We start from the raw sequence: 18046 nt of genomic DNA, 5'->3' as shown, positions 1-18046 counted from the left end.
AGTGGATTGGTGCAGTGTGTAGTGGTGTAAAGTAGAGTGGTACAGAGTGTAGTGGTGTGGAGTGGTGCAGAGTAGAGTGGAGTGGCGTAGAGCAGAGTATGTATGGTATGGTAGCGCACTTCCCTTACAGACAACACATATTCAGTTGAAAAGACCATTACATTTGCACAGGCATACAGTTTTACTGAAAAAAACTATACAGTGCACTAACTAAAATGTGTGCAAATTGCATCACCTAGTGTAATGATTTTTTAAAATCATAATAAAGTCTTTGTTTCCAACACACTGCAAAAATAACAAAAAAGTGTGCTTCATTTGTATTACTAATTCGGATATTTTCTCAAATATTTACATAGTTCATTTAAATATTGTTGTGTGCTTGAAATAACCAATTTCCTACCCCTAGCATCCACAAGATTGTCACATAAATCTTACTTTGAAATCAGAGAAAGAAAATTAAACAAGCGCCCTTGGAAGACAGTGCCCAACATTTGACCTCAGCCTTTGAAAGCACAGCAAATGTGACAAGATACAGAGAAGATTTAAAGGCCTTCTTGCAGGAAGTAGGATACAGTAAACAAGGTTTAGGCAACAGAAGGGACAAACTGAACCTAGAAAGCCTAAAGTAAATAAAGCCAGCAAATAAAAAGTTAGAAAATGTGAGTTAAAAACCACAAGGCTACTGGTAATCAGTGGACTGAAAGCATTCTTAGGTCAACATACTGGAAGTCATCAGAATGTCTTTAGCAAAGCAGACAGCTATTCTGTCTGGTAGGCTGCAATCTAAAAAGGTTTTGGTACACATGGACCCTGCTCCCAGGACCCTTTGCAAGCTCAATGGTACCAGCAGTGCTTAATTTGTGAAAGAGAGATTACTTGACCGAATCTCTTCTCAGAAGACTACAGTCAGTGCAGTTAAAAGTCAGTGTGTCACATACCAAGGCTGGTAGCCGTAACTCCAGCTCATGCCTCTTTAATCCACTTCTTGAGCCTCCCTGCCACTTTATCAAACTCCTGCACGTTCCTACTTTCTCTATTTGTCACAGTTTCGCTGTCTTTCTCATCCTCTTTCTGAACTGTGTGTCTTTTCCTCACTTCGCTTGGGAAATGTCTGATGTGGAAAATAAGAGCGTGCTGGTGGCTCTCACCAGTAACCACAGACTCAGCACTGGGCGGCAACTTTAAAACTTTTTTTTTTCAGTGTTATATAGCGCAAACTCAGCCCAAGCAGCGGTGAAGCCTGTGGGTCATGATCCCGAGTGCAAGGAAGGACATGCCCCATGCCTGGCCCCCATGGTTGCTGCTTGATTTGTAAAATGCTAAAGTAATCAAGGTTCAGGGGCCCGAGTTCCTCACTGCCAATGCATCTGCTGCACCAATGAAAGCAATGCCCCTGTGCCCGAGGGCATTAAAGCGCTTTACAGGAGAACCAGATTACTACAGATCCTTAGGTACGGGGAGATTAAGCTACTTGCTGAGAATCTCGCAGGACTCTCAGGAATGTCAATTCTCAGAACATGCAATTTTATGCTAAATGCCTACTACACTACACCCCTAGCTATGTGAATAAAATATATTCATCTAATCCAGTAAACAGTTTTAGATGGAATACCATATACGTGGACAATATGGGCAATTCTATATAGAAGCTATTTTAGATCCAAATCCCCAGATACTAGGTTCTTTCCCTTCTTGCACACTACCGATTGTAGAGAACAGCTAGAAGATTCCAAAAGCTGATCTTTATTACAATGTTGTGACTTGTTCACTAATTTTACAGAGATGGAGAACCTCTCTATTTCCCTAATTTGCAGAATGGCTCGAAAAATGAATAAAGTGCATCAACGAGAAGAATTATAGGCAGAAAGAGAGGGCGCAGGTTTTACATTTTCAAACCTATTGGTCCTAATATTTACTGAATAAAAATGGACTAGATTTTTTCTTTTGAATAATTTATAATTTCATCGTACTTGGTCACTCTAAATAATATTAAGTATATATCCAATTATCCGCCAGGTCATCTGATGCACCTCTACTAAATATGGAATAGGCTTATTCAGAGTGAAACATTATCTTCTTGGTAGTGGTATGGAACCTACTGATTGATTCCTGGAGACTATGCACGATGGCACTTTTTGATGTTAAGCATTTTAGTGTATTACAGATACTGTAGTTTTATACATGCTTCAGCATGCATTTTAAGCACCAGACCTTCATATTCTAATTATCTCAGACATACGTTTTTTTTTGTATGCTCATAAGCAGTTGGTTTGACAGTCTTAATGCAATTTGTATATTGTTTGCACCCCCAAATAAAAAATATTGAATAACAAACAAAAGAGAATCTCACAGAATGTTGAGGCCGGTGTTCTTACCTGGTGCCTCAGTTCTAAAACTTGCAGCTATGGCCATTAAGCCACATCTCCTCTCCACAGTATAACCAGACCCACAGGTGGGTGATCGTACCGAGACCTCCACCCAATAACCAACTAATACACACTGGTTCCCAATCTGTCATCCCTTCCCCTGAAGGATCGTACTTATTTTCTGTTCCCCCCCAACTCCCCACCCTTCTAGGAGACCGAGCAGACTGGAAGCATTCCCGCGATGGAGAATATAACAATTTTTAGGCTGTATTTATTTACAACCACATAAACACGACATAAAAAAGAACATTATAAAAAATTTCACAATATGAATCTCAAGTCATTTAATGGGGGAAATCTTGTACACAATTTCAATTCTTGGAAGGAGTCATGGTTGACCCCCCTCCACCCCCCCTTCCAGGCACCTGTTGCATCAACTGTAGACTGGGAGCCGTGTTCCCCCTAAACACGTTACACTTCACAAGGCGAAACTCACCTGCCCCCTCAAGATAGAGGGGGTGTGGGCCAGCATAAAACTGTCCCCCAAAACAAACCATGCCAGAGCAAACCCTTAGAAGATATCCCCACTGGCACCTGATTGGGATGGTCATGGGCACCTGGGCCATACCTTGGTCCCCTGACGCAGTCTCCATCCCCCCAAATCCCCCGGGCCATGTAATGGAGTACCCGGGCAGGGGAGGGCTATGGACATTCGAGGTAGCAGTCATCCTGAGCCCCTTTTCTACAGCCCACAGCACCAAAACCCTGGTTTGAGCCAAAAGGATTCTGATTCCGTCTTGAATTCCCCTGCACTAGTATTCTTGATGCCAAGGTTGTCCACCTGCTTTGTGCCCAAACATAACTCCTTCCCTTCCAAGGTCCTCAGGCTCGGCTATCCACTGGGGATGGGTGGGTGGGAAAAATTCCTCAGAGTCCTCTGGAGGTGGGCATATCGATGGTCGCCAGGGGCAGCCAGGTCAAGAAGCAAGGTGACTATGATTGGGACTTGCGGTTCCTTTTAACCCTGCTTGTCTGCCCCTGCGACCACCCCAGGAGCCCCCACCATGCCCCATCTGGTAATAGGCTCACCCAGCAGGGTCAGCATGAATTTCAAAAATTGCAGGTCACTCACTGTTAGGCCGCCACCTGGAACCGGCCCGATTCGGCCTGCACCTGTCCTCGGGGAGCGCTATGCATTGGAGCGCCCCCCGCCCAAACACAGGGCAGTGCCTTAAAGTGGTGAGCATTGTGAGATGAAGGCAGGGAGATAAGCTCATAATAGTGGGCATTCCAGGGTTCCAGCGCTGGTGGGCACTGCAAGGATGTTGCACTGTAAGGCAGGCTGATCAGCTGCTATTGGTGGGAGATATAAGTGCTTTCCTTGGTGGCCAGTTGTGGGTGTCAGGCAGTGCAGGGTAATGAGTTGGTAGAATTCACCCTGGTGATACTCTGGCACATGGAGCAACTGGAAACAGATATAATCTGCACTAGTGAGCAGTGGAAACAGCTCTGACTTTTGGGCAGTGTGTCCACAGGAGACTGGAAGGAATTGTTATGAGCTGGCACGGGTGCTCTCTCACACGCATTGTGATCAATTCGAATTGAAAAGCACCATAACTTTAGCAGTTGTGAACAGTGTAATCAAATCCCCTTGGCAGAGCATGAGGGATTCTGACACTGGTGGGCACTGTGATAAGTTAGCACTAGTGGTCATGGTGAAGAGTTAACACATCCCTACCAACATCTCTGACACAGAATCTGCTTAAGCGATGTTTAAAAGGCCCAAGGGTCATTTTTGGTTTATAGAATCTGAGAATCACCATCCAGATTAAGGATGGATGTTGAACTCCGCTCTGCTCCGCTCGTGGAGTTTGCAGAGTTTTTACGACTCCGCGCTCCACGTAGAGTGTGAAGCTCCGAAAAACTCAGTGTAGTGGAGCAGAGCGGAGTTTTTTCCTCAATGGTGAGTTGGCGAGTGTGAGAAATAAAAATCTTACTCAAGACCACCTCCTGGAGAGATTTCACAACTCTAGCAGTCGCAGTATGATTGTGACCGCTTGTGCTGAGAAACCTTCCATTTGCTTTGAGGTAGCTGCCGCTCGAGTAGAAAATCAACTCGAGCAGCAGAGAAGAAGCAGCGCTCTCTTGCACTGCAGAGGTAGATGTTAGCACTGATTTTTCAGCTGGGGACAAACACCTGGAACTAATAATCTGCGTGAATGGTGCAACCTAGCTCTCTTTGCCGCTTGCGGAACTCTGCAAAGAGCAGCAGAGTTTTTGGGGCACTTCACAGAGCTCCGTGTAGTGCAACTCCGTGAACTCGCCCAAGCCTAATCCAGATTCCTACAGTCTGTTTTCACTCTTCTTTATCGGTAGCAGTTGAGCAACAATCCTTCACTGGATTTAGCATAGTATTCCTGAGGCACAGAAATTCAATTAAAATGATTTTATCTTATTTATACCAAACCACCTCTTTATTTGCATTCTGCTTTCTCTTTCTGCCTTTTGCTTTCTCTAGCTGGGTTTCCATTTTTAATCAATCACCCAGACAAAAACTGTCTTCCATGATCTCCTACAGACTCTGTCCCTCCGGACTCTGTCAGGCTAGGGTACGGTGTTGAGGGGCTCTCTGGCACTCAGGCCCTTCCCGAACCCCCGCACCACGGGGGCCTATTTTACACCACTATTGTGAGTGCAAAGAAGGAATTCAGTGGGCCCCTTAGGAGTCTGAGCCCTGGTGCCACTGCACTTACTGCACCCAGGAAAGCTACCAACCCTGTGGTTGCACATGATCCCATCAAACAGCAAATTTGGCATTTAAAATGACTCTACAAACACAGAAAATGATCAGGAAAGAGTCTTACCAGATTAGTGAAGATATAAGTATAATACGCTGACACCATCCCCAGCTCGGAGGCCTGTGGAGAAAAGAAATCATATTAAAGAACAGAGAGGCAGCTCCATCCTCCATGCTACGAGCAGCAAGCGGACAGGGAAGCCCAAGAGACACTGGGGTGGATGTCTCTTTCTCAGAACTGTCTAATAGGGCTCCAGACGAGGAGAGTAGAGAGCAATGAGGCAGCTGTCAAGATAGGGTCTCACTCTGCGACAGCGAGATGTCTCTGTGGAAGGAGGAGGGGAGGCTAGTCAAAGCAAGGGAGGTGGGCAGAAGAAAGGGGGAAAATCAAGCGAGAGAGAAGGGGTGAGAGCTGAGTGAAGAATAATGGCTGTGGGAAGATGGGGAGCAACGTGAACACGAAGGAGCGAGAGAGGCTGGGAAATAAAAGAGTGAGGGTAAAGACGTTTGAGAGGGAGTAAGAAGAAAGGAAGCATAAATAGGAAAATGAAATGTGGCATTGGTAGAAGTAAGATTTGAAAGAGAGGGCTGGAAGAATGGAAGTGAGCGAAACAGAATGGCACCAAGAGGAAAAACAAGAAAACAAGCATTGGAAAAGCCAATAGGTTACATTTTGAGTCCTTAAAAAAACCTGCTACAGTGATTAAACAAGGCATAAAATTATTAAATTCTGAATATATTGCATCTATGAGATAAGGAATTTAATGTGTATTGATTCAGTTTACTTTTACATTGTGAAATAATCCTATGTGTATAGCTATGGAGGCTCTCTATGGGAGGGGAATGATACAGCAAACAGCCAATAGTACGAGTTGACATAATAATAGTCCTCTGGAGAGAGCAATACACTCCTGAGCTCTATGTATATTTTAAACAATTAGTATTAATAGGTTTTGCAGACAGCAGCGCTACCAGGCAAGACCTTCGAAGGAATGAAAATGAATTAGAACAAAAGTTAATAAAAGGCAGTAGGAATGGGTTGGGGAGAAATGTGATGGGTCAATGAGTAAGTAAGTTTATCAGGGAGAGGTGATGGAATGAGAAAGTGAAGAAGAGGAGATGTAGGTGAACGGAAAGAAGAATGGATGTGACCTAGTGAGGAGGAATAGGAGAAAAGTCAATAAAATCAAGTGAAAGAAGAGAGATAGATAGTCATGGAAAGGAAAGCGAGTACATCAGATGGATGCAGCAACGAAAAACCACTTGCTGGACAATAAACAGCTATTGAGGATCTACAGAAATGTCAAAAACAATTTAACACCCATTAGTTATATGGAGTACTTAGCAACACAGTTCTAAATAAGTTCAATAAAAGCAACACGTCCTTCTGTCTTTAACCACAGAAAACCCAGAAAAGCAAGTCAAATTTAGGGGTGAACGAAAAATTGCCTAGCTGCCGACGGAGTTTGCAAAGTTTTGCCCTCTCCACGCTCTGCTTGGAGGACAAAGTTTCGGCAAAATTCTGCCAGCTGCTGTGTAGATAGAGGTTTTTGTGATGCGCGGCTCTGCAATGTTAAGATGGCGCGTGCGAGAGAGAATTTGCATCTACTCGTGAGATTTTAGGGTGCTAGAATGCCTCCTGGTGAGATTTCTCAATGTGGGTGGTCATGGCAGGTCATGACTGTTGTCGCTGAGAAAGCTGCTGCTCGAGTAGAAAATCTGCTCGAACGGCAGAAAGAAGCAGCACCCTCAGGCAATGATGCCATTTTCGCTAATTTTACAGCACAAAATAAGCTCCTGGTGCAAAAAAGCAGTGCGAGCAGCTCGACATGCCGAATTCCACCTTCTCACAGAACTCTGCACAGTCTCGTGTAACTCAAGGGAATTCCGTGGAGTGAAATGCTGCGAGTTCTGCCCATACCTTGTCAAATTCCCTTGAGGACAGGGTGAGAGGGTGAGGGAGGGGGGCCAAACACCAGAGGCTGATAACTCCCCCCCCCCAGCAATGCAAGACAAATTCAGAAGTGCACAGCATACATCCTACATTAAAAGACTCCAAGTAAAGACAAATACTCCCATGGAAACAGAGATACTAACACCAAGTAAACTGCTACTGAATGCTACACAGGAGCTACAGTTATATACTAGCTCACTGTGAGGAACCCCAAAGATGAGTGATCGTAATCTAAAGATGAACGAACACTCTTAGATCTGCAGAATCCAAATCCAAACAAGGGCAAACAATGACTATGTGCAGGGTCCATAATCACTCGCTGAAGATTGAACAGGCACTCACAGACCAAGATATTCTAAACAGAAGCAGCCTGTGCCCAGGAGCAAGTTTAGTAAACATACTAATACTGAAGAGACAGCTGGAGAGCTGGGGACTCCAAACAGGGGAAAACAATGACCAAGTGCATGATCAGCAATCACAGGATGAAGAGTGGATAGGCACCCACACAAATGGGGATTCTAAACCGAGGCAAATGAAAACTAAGTGCATGGTCAGCAATCACCGGCTAAAGACTGGACAGGTGTGCACCTACCTGAGGATTCTAAAGAGAAGCAAATAATGACTAAGTGCATGGTCAGCAATCACAGGCTAAGGATTGGACAGGCGCCCACCTACCTCAGGATCCTATAGAGAAGCAAATAAACACCAAGTGCGTGATCAGCAATCACAGGCTCAAGACTGGACACACACACCCGCATACCCGAGGATCTTAAACAGAAGCAAATAATGACCAAGTGCATGGACAGCAAATAACAGGCTAAAGACTGGACATACCCGAGAATCTTAAACAGAAGCAAATAATGACCAAGTGCATGCTCAGCAATCACAGGCTGAAGATTGGACAGGCGCCCACCTACCGAGGATCCTAAAGTGAAGGAAATAATGACCAAGTGCATGCACAGCAATCACAAGCTAAAGATTAAAACAGGAAAAGTCTGCCCTGAGGATTCCAGGCACAATTTCTAATTACCAAACACAGATCAATGGCTACCGACTGTTGAATGAACCAGACAGTTTGAACGAGAACCCTCAACCATAATCAAACAAAGCCCGAACAAAGGACCAGTGCCCGTGGACAGATGACTTAAGCTTGCAGAGTTTGCTGCCCCCTAGGATAGTCTATTAAGACATACGACATTGCCTGTGACCTTACTCTGAGGTCTGAAAGAGTCAGGCCCCTAACGACCAGTGCGATACAAAACCTGCTCAAGCCCATATATGAGGTGACAATGAAAGGCTACTGTGGGGAATTCACTGACAACATCCCTCGTTTATCGCAGGCTGAAAATGAACACAAATCCTAATTTCTGCAGGCAACATAGAGAGCGGGCAGAAAAAAACCAATAAACACTCATATTAATTGGTAATCCTGGTAAACATGTAAACCAGGTCAAGAAAGTATGTCTGCAACTGCCCAAGAGCACTCAGTGCGTAAAATCCTGTCTCTGTCCTTTATTTACATTTTGAGTTGGCCTCAAGCAAAGCTAATTTACCTGTGTGCTAAGAATTTTAAAACGCGTTTAACATAATGCTGTCCTTTTAGAGTGGCACTTTATTACTGCATTATAAGCACCCTCATGCCGCTTATTACTGCATTACAAACACTCTCATGCTCTATTACTGCATTACAAACACGCTCATGCCGCTTATTACTGAATTACAAACACACACTTGTCGCTTATTACTGCATTACAAAGACTCGTCACGCTTATTACTGCTTTACAAACACTGACTTGCCGCTTAGTACTGCAATACAAACACTCCCATGACGCAGATTACTGCATCCATTACAAATACTCTCTAGCTGCTTTTATTATGCGGTAAGGCCATGTTATAGCACGGAGCGGATACGTCTGGTACAATCCGCGCAAAGACGCGGTCAAAGCGTTTCTGCGTAGTAATACTGTTTGCTAAAGCAGAGAAGGATGAAGGGCTGAGTTGTTCTGGACAGGAATCGAAGCTGCTGCATGCGCAGTATATTGGCCCCGACGCGCGGCGACCCTGGTTCTTGAATCGTCCCACAGGGCCCTGATGGCTATTGGGTGTAGCAGCTCAATGGTTACCATAACCACGCGGGCAAGTGATGCTTCACGGGTAATTCATGAGTGCTGACGGCTCGCGGCTTGCTTAAGCCCGATTGTTAGATAGCTTAGTGGGTTGAGAGTGTGCTACAGAAAGCTCTGAATAATATGGAGGATGCTGTTATGTCTACGTCATTAGGACGTACTAGCTGCGCGGGGGTGTGCTCACAGCGTGTGATGTAACACGTGTGAGAAATCACCCTGTGAACAGAGGGGCAGTTGGTTTAGCCCTGAGGCAAGTAAAGAGTTAATAAAAGAGCCGGGGTCTTTGGCGCGAAAGTGCAGAGATACGGGGCATGAAACAGAGACGTGTGTCCGTGTCCTTTATTTCCCCAACTAGCGCCGTGGCCTTCAAATAATAGTTCCCAGCTGGTATGACTGGGAACGTAACAAACTGGCGACGAAGGTGAGCAGACCCACGCGGCTGACCGAGCGGTGCCGCTCCGCAGCGGGCGCCGCTAATAAGCACTGGGAACGAGAGAAGTGATTATTACACTGCCCGGAGCACTGGGAAAGAGAGAAGCGATTATTACACCGCACTGAAAAAAAAGGGGGCTTACCGTCGGAGCCCGAAAGGTGAGCGTGCCAACGAGGGGTGGCGGCGCGAGAACACACCCGCCCCCACTGGTACCGGCTGTTCGCAGCCGGCATCTTCCGCATTTCAGTGGAAGAAGAAGGCAGTGCGTCCACGAGGCAACACACAGGAACAGCTGATTCTAGCACAGGAGAAACGGCAAAGGTGGAATCGACCGAGGTCGGTGAGTGGAAACAGTCCCAAGAACAAAAAACAAAAAAAAAGGGAGAAATAATATAGAAAAGGGGAAAGAAAACACACTAAGAAAAGAAAAAAGAACTATATGCAGGAAAGAGAACAGCTTAGACACAGGTGACTTTAGGCACAAAAACAGTTTCACATCAAAGGAATACTCACAAATAAAATAAAAAAATCAACAATATGGCCACAGTCCCAGCATTGGAACCTTTTATGATGGAAGGGCCCCCATCAGCGCAAGCCGCAAAATGAAAACTATGGGTGGAACGTCTAGAAAATTATTTTGCAGCCACCGCACTACACCCGGAGAGACAAAGGCCCATGCTGCTGCACATGGGCGGAGTGATGTTACACAAAATCAGCAAAACAGTGACGGAAGAAGGACCCCCATTCAACTACCAAACTCTAAAAAGAGCGATAACGGCGTACTTTGAACCAATTGTCGCGCCGCACCGCGCGGCGCGAGCCGAGCGTTCGGCACAAGCCGCGCGTTCGGCTCGGGCCGCGCTTCGCGTCTCTAAGACGCGGCGCGCCCCGAGCCTTTCCTGCACCTTGCGAGGCCCCAGGACTTACTAGGGGCCTCGCGCTGCGCTCTCCCTCCGTCTGTTGGGGTCTCCTGACCCCTCTTACCTGTTTGGGGACTCCTCTTTCTTCTTTTCTGTCTTTCTTTCTTTTTGGGTCTGTTTTCTCCTCTGTCCTTTATGTCTTTTCCCCTTCCCAGGTTACCTCTGTCTTCCCAGCATTCCTCCTTCCCTATTCTCTATGGTTTCTGCTCCAGTCTATTCTATCTACTTTTCCCTATGCAAGATGGTGTCCTTTTTCTTCCTGTGGGTCACTTCCTGTTTTATGGTATTTAAGGGTGTTTTTTCTTTCCCTCTTTGCGCTGCAACACTCTCTGTTTCAGTTAGTGTCCTCGCTCCTGATTTCCTAGCCCTTGGCTTTGGATTTCGCCATTTCTGTGTTACGTCAGTTCCTTTGATTCCTGTTCCTCTGTTCTTGTTCCAGGAATCCCCTGCGAATCTTCTGGGAGGTTTTTCCTCTTCTTCTGAAGGGGTTTTTTCCCTCTGGCGCTACTTTCTCACGGTCACGGTCTGTCCTTGGCGTTTCCTCGCCTACAGCACCGTGGCTACCAGAAAGAGTCGCCCCTTTTTGGGACAAAGTCGAACCCTCAAGATCCACGCCTCAAGATCTGCAAACTCCAGGCGCAAGCAGCACGTGAGTCGTGACACCAATGGCAAATCCTGATTATGAGCGATTCATCCTGCGACAAGCCAGACAACAACCAGAAGAGTCGGTAGATACCTACTACGCAAGATTAAAGGAACTGGCTAGCACGTGCATGCTACCAAACCCAAATGATGAAATAAGAGCGCAATTTATTCAAGGATGCCACTCCACAAAACTGAGAGAGCACATTTTGCAGATCCCAGGCATGACAATGGAGGACATGTTGACCATGGGCAGGTCAAAAGAACTATCCAGAGTTAGAGCTGCCCATATGGAGTCAGCGCTCGCACAAAACATTAAAACAGAACCGGTAAATGTTGTTGCCTCAGGGGTTGCGACAAGAAGAAAAGACAAGACAAAACCAGCTAACAACCATCGATCTTGTTATATGTGCGGAGGACAGTTCCCGCATCAAGGCAAATGCCCGGCTCTAGGGAAACAATGCACGAAGTGTCAAAAATTAAATCATTTTGCAAAGGTCTGCCGTTCCAATTACAGAGCAAGGGGAGACATTCAAAGGACAAGTCAAGGAGCAAAAGCAATCCAACCCCCAGATCTCATCCCCGACATGGATGATGACGATGAGCCAGAAGGTACAGTGTACATCATTCATGCTGCTGAACCAGGTAGTCAAATCCGAAAACAAATTCCAAAATGCAAGGTGCAAGTAGATGGACACAAAGTAACTGCCCTAATTGACACTGGGGCCTCAATCAACATATTAGCGCAATCAACACTGGACCAAATGCCACATCATCCGCCTCTCTGCCGCACGGCAGTACAGGTGTTTGCGTTTGGGACGACAAAACCTCTCCCAATGGCAGGAGTATTCAGAACAAGCATCACTCATGATGAGACAACGGTGCAAGCCAAAGTGTATGTCACCAAGATCGGGACGGGAATGTTACTCAGCTGCCGGACGGCTGAAGAACTAAAATTGGTGGCGTTTGCATTCAGCATACATGCGGAAGAGTTGGAGACTCTACAAGAGGAATATGCTGATTTGTTCAAAGGTATTGGCTGCCTAAAGGACCGTCAGGTGAAGTTGCACATAGACAATTCCATAGAGCCGGTAGCACTCAAGCACAGGCGAATAGCTTTCCACCTAAGGCCACAGGTGGAGGCGGAACTAAGAAAATTGGAAGAGGCAGACATCATTGAAAAGGTGGAAGGACCAACTCCATGGGTGTCGCCCATTGTTGTCACCAGAAAACCAAAGCAACCAGGGGAGGTACGCATATGCGTAGATATGCGCCTTCCCAATGTTGCCATTCGGAGAGAGCGTCACCTAACTCCCATGGTTGACGATATAGTGACCGAAGTCAGTGGATCAAAATGGTTCTCCAAAATGGACTTAAGAGCAGGATATCATCAGCTCATGTTAGCTCCGGAGTCCAGAGCAATCACCACTTTTCTACCCATGTGGGACTAAGGAGATATCGACGCCTAAGTTTTGGCATTGCCAGTGCGGCAGACGTTTTTCAGGACACAATAAGAGGGGTTCTGGCCGGTTTAGAAGGGGTCATCAATGTGAGTGATGATATTCTAGTGCATGCACCCACGGTGGAAATACATCTACAGAGGCTGAGAGCGGTGTTCCAACGACTACGTGAAAATGGACTGACATTACATCGTGAGAAATGTGAATTCTTGAGAGAGGACATCGCATTTTTTGGATACCATTTCTCACAGAAGGGCGTTCGACCTGACCCAGAGAAAGTGGCGGACATCAAGTCAGCGACGGCCCCCACGTCGGTCACAGGTGTTCGTAGCTTCCTGGGAATGGTAACGTACTGTGGCAGATTTATTCCAAATCTGACCTCCCTCACCGCCCCGCTACGTGAGCTGACAAAATCGCATACTCCGTGGGAATGGAACCGGACACACGAAAAGGCATTTCAGGATACAAAACAAGCACTGTCTGCAGAGACAACCTTAGTCTTCTTTGACCCTGCCAAGGACACGGAGCTGTCCGTAGATGCCAGCCCCGTCGGTCTGGGAGCTGTGCTGTCACAAAAAGGGAAAGAAGGCGAGTGGGCACCCGTGGCATATGCCAGCAGAGCTTTGACGCCAACGGAACAACGATATTCTCACATAGAGAAAGAGGCACTAGCGGTAAACTGGGCGTGTCGTCACTACCACTTATACATATATAGTCACCCATTTGAAATATACACCGACCATAAGCCGCTCATACCGCTATTCAACAAAACAGCGTCGCAGCCTCCCCCGAGAAATGGATCCTTCAGTTACAGGGATACCAGTTTTCCGTCATATATCGCCCAGGGACCCAGAATCCCGCTGACTACTTATCGCGACATGCTCGACCAGTCACAGCACGCGAAGAGGAAGAAATAGAACATACAGAAGAATATGTGAGGCTGGTAGTAGAGAGATCTCGCCCCCTGCCTATATCGTTGACCGAAATACAAGAGGCCACCAAAGAAGACAAGATTCTGCAGATGGCAATATCACGTGTCAGTGATGGAAGATGGCACCTGCTGAAACAAAATCTGTCTCTGAGAACCGCAGAGGCCACTAACACGTTGCAAGCTCTATTCCGAGTCAGACATGAACTAGCAGTGTCGTCAGAACACTGCTTGTTGCGAGGTAACCGTTTAGTTATCCCGGCAAGCCTGAGACAAAGGACAGTTGACTTGGCCCATGTTGCTCACCAGGGTATTGTGAAAACCAAAGCGAGACTGAGAAGTAAGGTGTGGTTTCCAGACCTGGATGCACGTGTTGAGCAGAAAATAAAAAGGTGCCATGTCTGCCAACTGGTGGGGCCGATGGAGCCACCACCCCCCATTATCACGGAAAAGATCCTGACCAATCCATGGCAGAGAGCCAGTGCAGACCTAGGAAGCCTACCCGATGGACGACACATGTTGGTAGTCATAGATGACTTCTCAAAATACCCTGAGGTGGAATTGCTGGAATCTACTGTCACTGAGAGGGTTGTACCCTGCCTGGAGAAAATAATGGCTACCCATGGGATCATACAAGAGCTAAGGACGGATAATGGTCCCCCATTTTCAAGTCAGGAGTTTGCATCATATCTGGCATCCCATGCGATCCAACACAGAAAAATCACGCCGCGATGGCCCCAGGCCAATGGGGAAGCAGAGCGATTTATGAGGACCCTAAATAAAGTATTGAGAATTGCAGTGGCAAAAGGAAAGAATATAGACTGTGCCATTTTTGAATTCCTGAGAGAGTATCGTCTGACGCCACACAGCACGACGGGGGCATCCCCGAGCTCAATCTGTGTCCAACGGGAGGTGAGAGATACCATCCCTCACGTGGGAGAAACAACAACGAAACAAAAACAAGTGGAAACCAAATTGCAAAACAGATATGCTCACAATGAGAGAATGTCCAAGAAAAGGAGGGCTCGGATGAGGCATTTGAAAGCCGGGGACGTGGTCCTCGTGAAGAGCAGACATCCGGGTGGAAAATTCAAAACACCATTTGAACCCGAAGTATGGACAGTTGCCCGAGTAAATGGAACTCTAGTGACTGCAACGCGGAAAGGTGAGACGGTAACGAGGAACATTTCATGGTTCAAGCTATACCATGGAAAGCCACAGGAGTCTGAAGGGACAGAAGAAAACAATGGACAATCGTTTGCTGACGAGGGAGAATTGCTGGGTAATCCCTTCCAGGCCAGCGAAGAACTGAAAGAAAGAGACAACCACTTGTTGAAAGTATGTGAAGGAAGTGAGGAGAGTGTTACAGCCGAGGTGCCATCTGCAATCATCAGGAGAGAAGGTATGGGCCGATATAATCTACGACCCCACATCTCCGTCCCCGGGAAGCTGAAAGACTATGTGCTGTCATAGGTGGACTTTTGAGGGTCGAGGGTGGTCCTGCAATGGAATTTAGGAGATCATATGTCAGAAGGTCAGTTATGGTGTGTATTTTGCCATTGTTAGCTTAGTTTAAATCCAAGTTGAGGAGGAATGTTATGTCTACGTCATTAGGACGTACTAGCTGCGCGGGGGTGTGCTCACAGCGTGTGATGTAACACGTGTGAGAAATCACCCTGTGAACAGAGGGGCAGTTGGTTTAGCCCTGAGGCAAGTAAAGAGTTAATAAAAGAGCCGGGGTCTTTGGCGCGAAAGTGCAGAGATACGGGGCATGAAACAGAGACGTGTGTCCGTGTCCTTTATTTCCCCAACTAGCGCCGTGGCCTTCAAATAATAGTTCCCAGCTGGTATGACTGGGAACGTAACAGATGCAGTTTCAGAATCCCGTCGCAACAACTCAGCCTTTCATCCTCCCGAGGTTTAGCAGTGACTAAGGGCCGTATTTATACTTTTTTAGCACCGCATTTGTGCCGCCTTTTGACCCAAAAGCGGTGCAAACTTACAAAATACAATTGTATTTTGTAAGTTTGCGACGCTTTTGCGTCAAAAAATGACACACATGCGGCGCTAAAAAAGTATAAATACGGGCCTAACAGTGGTTAAAAAAAAAGCCACTCTCTTTCCCTGTAGTGTCGGCGACGGCCGGCACCACCATAAAATGATGACAGTGGACACAGGTAGTTGTTATTTAAACACAGGTCTCGGCCCGACGTGTGCCCATAGCCTTCGCACTCAGACACGGTAGTCCTGCGTGTCTGATGCGGCGAACTCTGACTACATCCCTTGGCCGGCCGCTCCTTTATTACCCGGGTCACATGACCTCGGGTTAAACCAAATGCAGGCCCCTCAACAGGGGGAAACACCACGAGGTGTAGAGGAGTGGTCACACCCCTCTACCCCACACAACTTATTCAGTGTCAGGCGTACAGGGTGATCACTGGTGCGACACTACATTCCCCCATGTTTGAGAAACACCAGTTCTAAGGATAGCGAGAAGTCAAATTGCATGATTATTTTTGTTTGCACGTGCAAACTAAGACAACAAAAAATACATTTTTTCAAGGGAAGCACAGACTAGCGAAACCGCAACATTACACCTTGCTATAAAGATTGCAATTTGCTAATCCCCACTTCCAAGCAGTCGCCCCAAGTGTTCCAAAAGTGGGGATAGCATTGTGAACCATCCCTCCCTAATATAAGTGGGAGGAGTTTGTTTAGAAATTAAAAAGAGGTCGACATTGTGCGGTAGGAAGATATACATGGTTGCCTTTGTGACTGATAGTAATAGGTGCTAAACACTTGAGCAGCCAGTTTAAGGGCCCATAAACCCTTCCACTGCGATTAGGGTATTGGCAAAGTTACTTGAATGATGTGAATCTGCTGCTGCAGCTTTTATCGTGTAGTTACGGATTTGCTGTGTTTGCCACATAATCCATCATCTACTGCACAATCTGCTGATTGTAACAAAAAAGATGGCTCCTAGTTGAAGGTTGCTTATTTCTGGATTTGGTGTTCAAACTGGCGGTAATGTAGTTAAATCTTAGCCCAGACAGTATTGACATGTGTAAAAACAACAACAAAATGAAATAATACTATTAAAAACAAGCATTTGCAATGCAATGGGTCTCGCATTTGCTCGAGTTAGAGCTATTAGCATTGGAAACTCCTACCAGACTTTTCTTGCCACATAAACTGATAAAGAAAAGTAAAACAGTTTCACATATGCGAGCCGACGGCTGTCATGAGCATGAAGGAGACACACAAAAGGAAACAGAAGTTCTCTCGCAGTCAAATGTATCTGCAAAAGTGCAATTATCCATGTAACGGACAGAAGTGCAATTATCCATGTAACCAGCAAAAATAGAATTATTCATATAACAGGGTCGACGTAATGCAAAGCGCTCGACTAATTGCCCAGCAAGATCTCGCTGCCTACGAAATTAAGAGAAAAAGTAGATCAGAAACAGTAGGAAAACATGGTGCCTCGTATGTTTGCAGTAGTTTACTGGTGCTGTAGAGGAGGGCTAAACACTGCAAAAGGCATGGCGTATGCATGCCTTTCACTAATGAAATGAAGCAAATTTTAAAAGGCAAGCCCACGAACCAACCAAAGTGATGGGCGTGACATGGGCAAGGTTAAAAGCGCAACAGGAGCCAGAGAACTTGTGCGCACTCAACCCTAATGAGCCGTATTATGTTGCATAATTTGACGTTTCTTTCGGCATAATTTAGTCAGCCAAGCCGCATAACTTGGTGCGCTCCTGCCACATAATTGCAGTGGCCCTGGGTATTAATGTGATGTTAACTGAGGTGGCAAGGTGGCTCCTACAAGCAGTCAGAGCTTTACAAAAGGAAACAATACAATTAGTAAAACCCTAAATAGTAAAGATATTTGTTTAGTGTGTCTCACATTCAAATATGCGTGACAAAGCTTACGACTTTCTGGATAAAAGAGGTTTCTAGGTCCTTACAAAACTACAGCCACTATGCCCATTGTCTTTGTGGTGAAAAGCAAAGTGAGCACTTCCGCTTTTTTTTTTTTATAGTGCACGTTCAACAATTACTTGGCTTATTGGCACATTTAAATGGAGACTAAGGGCTTGATTTAGAGATGGCGGACGGATTACTCCATCACAAATGTGACGGATATACCGTCCGTCAAAATCTAAATCACATTATTTCCTATGGGATTTAGATTTCAGCTGTGTAATATCCATCATGTTTGTGACAGAGTAACTTGTCCGTCAATATCTAAGTCAGGCCCTAAGTGGCCGCTGTTGCAGGTTTGCTCATGTAAGGACTTCTGTGACATAGTCTGTAGCCAGAACTTCCATAATATGGTTTGGATAATGTATACCCTTTTACAGTGGCCCTGATTGTTACCCCAGTCTGTAGCGACAGCTGCTCCAGTATTTCTGCA

At 46.1% G+C, this 18046-nt stretch overlaps 1 protein-coding gene across 1 annotated transcript in view; it reads right to left on the bottom strand.

Annotated features, from left to right (window-relative positions):
- Positions 1-18046, bottom strand: part of GRIK4 (glutamate ionotropic receptor kainate type subunit 4) — a 1066812-nt gene that overhangs the window by 163628 nt on the left and 885138 nt on the right. Inside the window, exon 7 of the mRNA XM_069224875.1 lies at positions 5231-5284. Within this exon, the coding sequence (XP_069080976.1) occupies positions 5231-5284 (54 nt within the window). The remainder of the gene's footprint in view (positions 1-5230; positions 5285-18046) is intronic.

This window comes from Pleurodeles waltl, chromosome 3_1, assembly GCF_031143425.1.
Source record: "Pleurodeles waltl isolate 20211129_DDA chromosome 3_1, aPleWal1.hap1.20221129, whole genome shotgun sequence".
NCBI lineage: Eukaryota > Metazoa > Chordata > Amphibia > Caudata > Salamandridae > Pleurodeles > Pleurodeles waltl.
The sequence above is the reverse complement of the archived record's forward strand: the minus strand, read 5'-3'. Positions and strand labels throughout refer to the sequence as shown.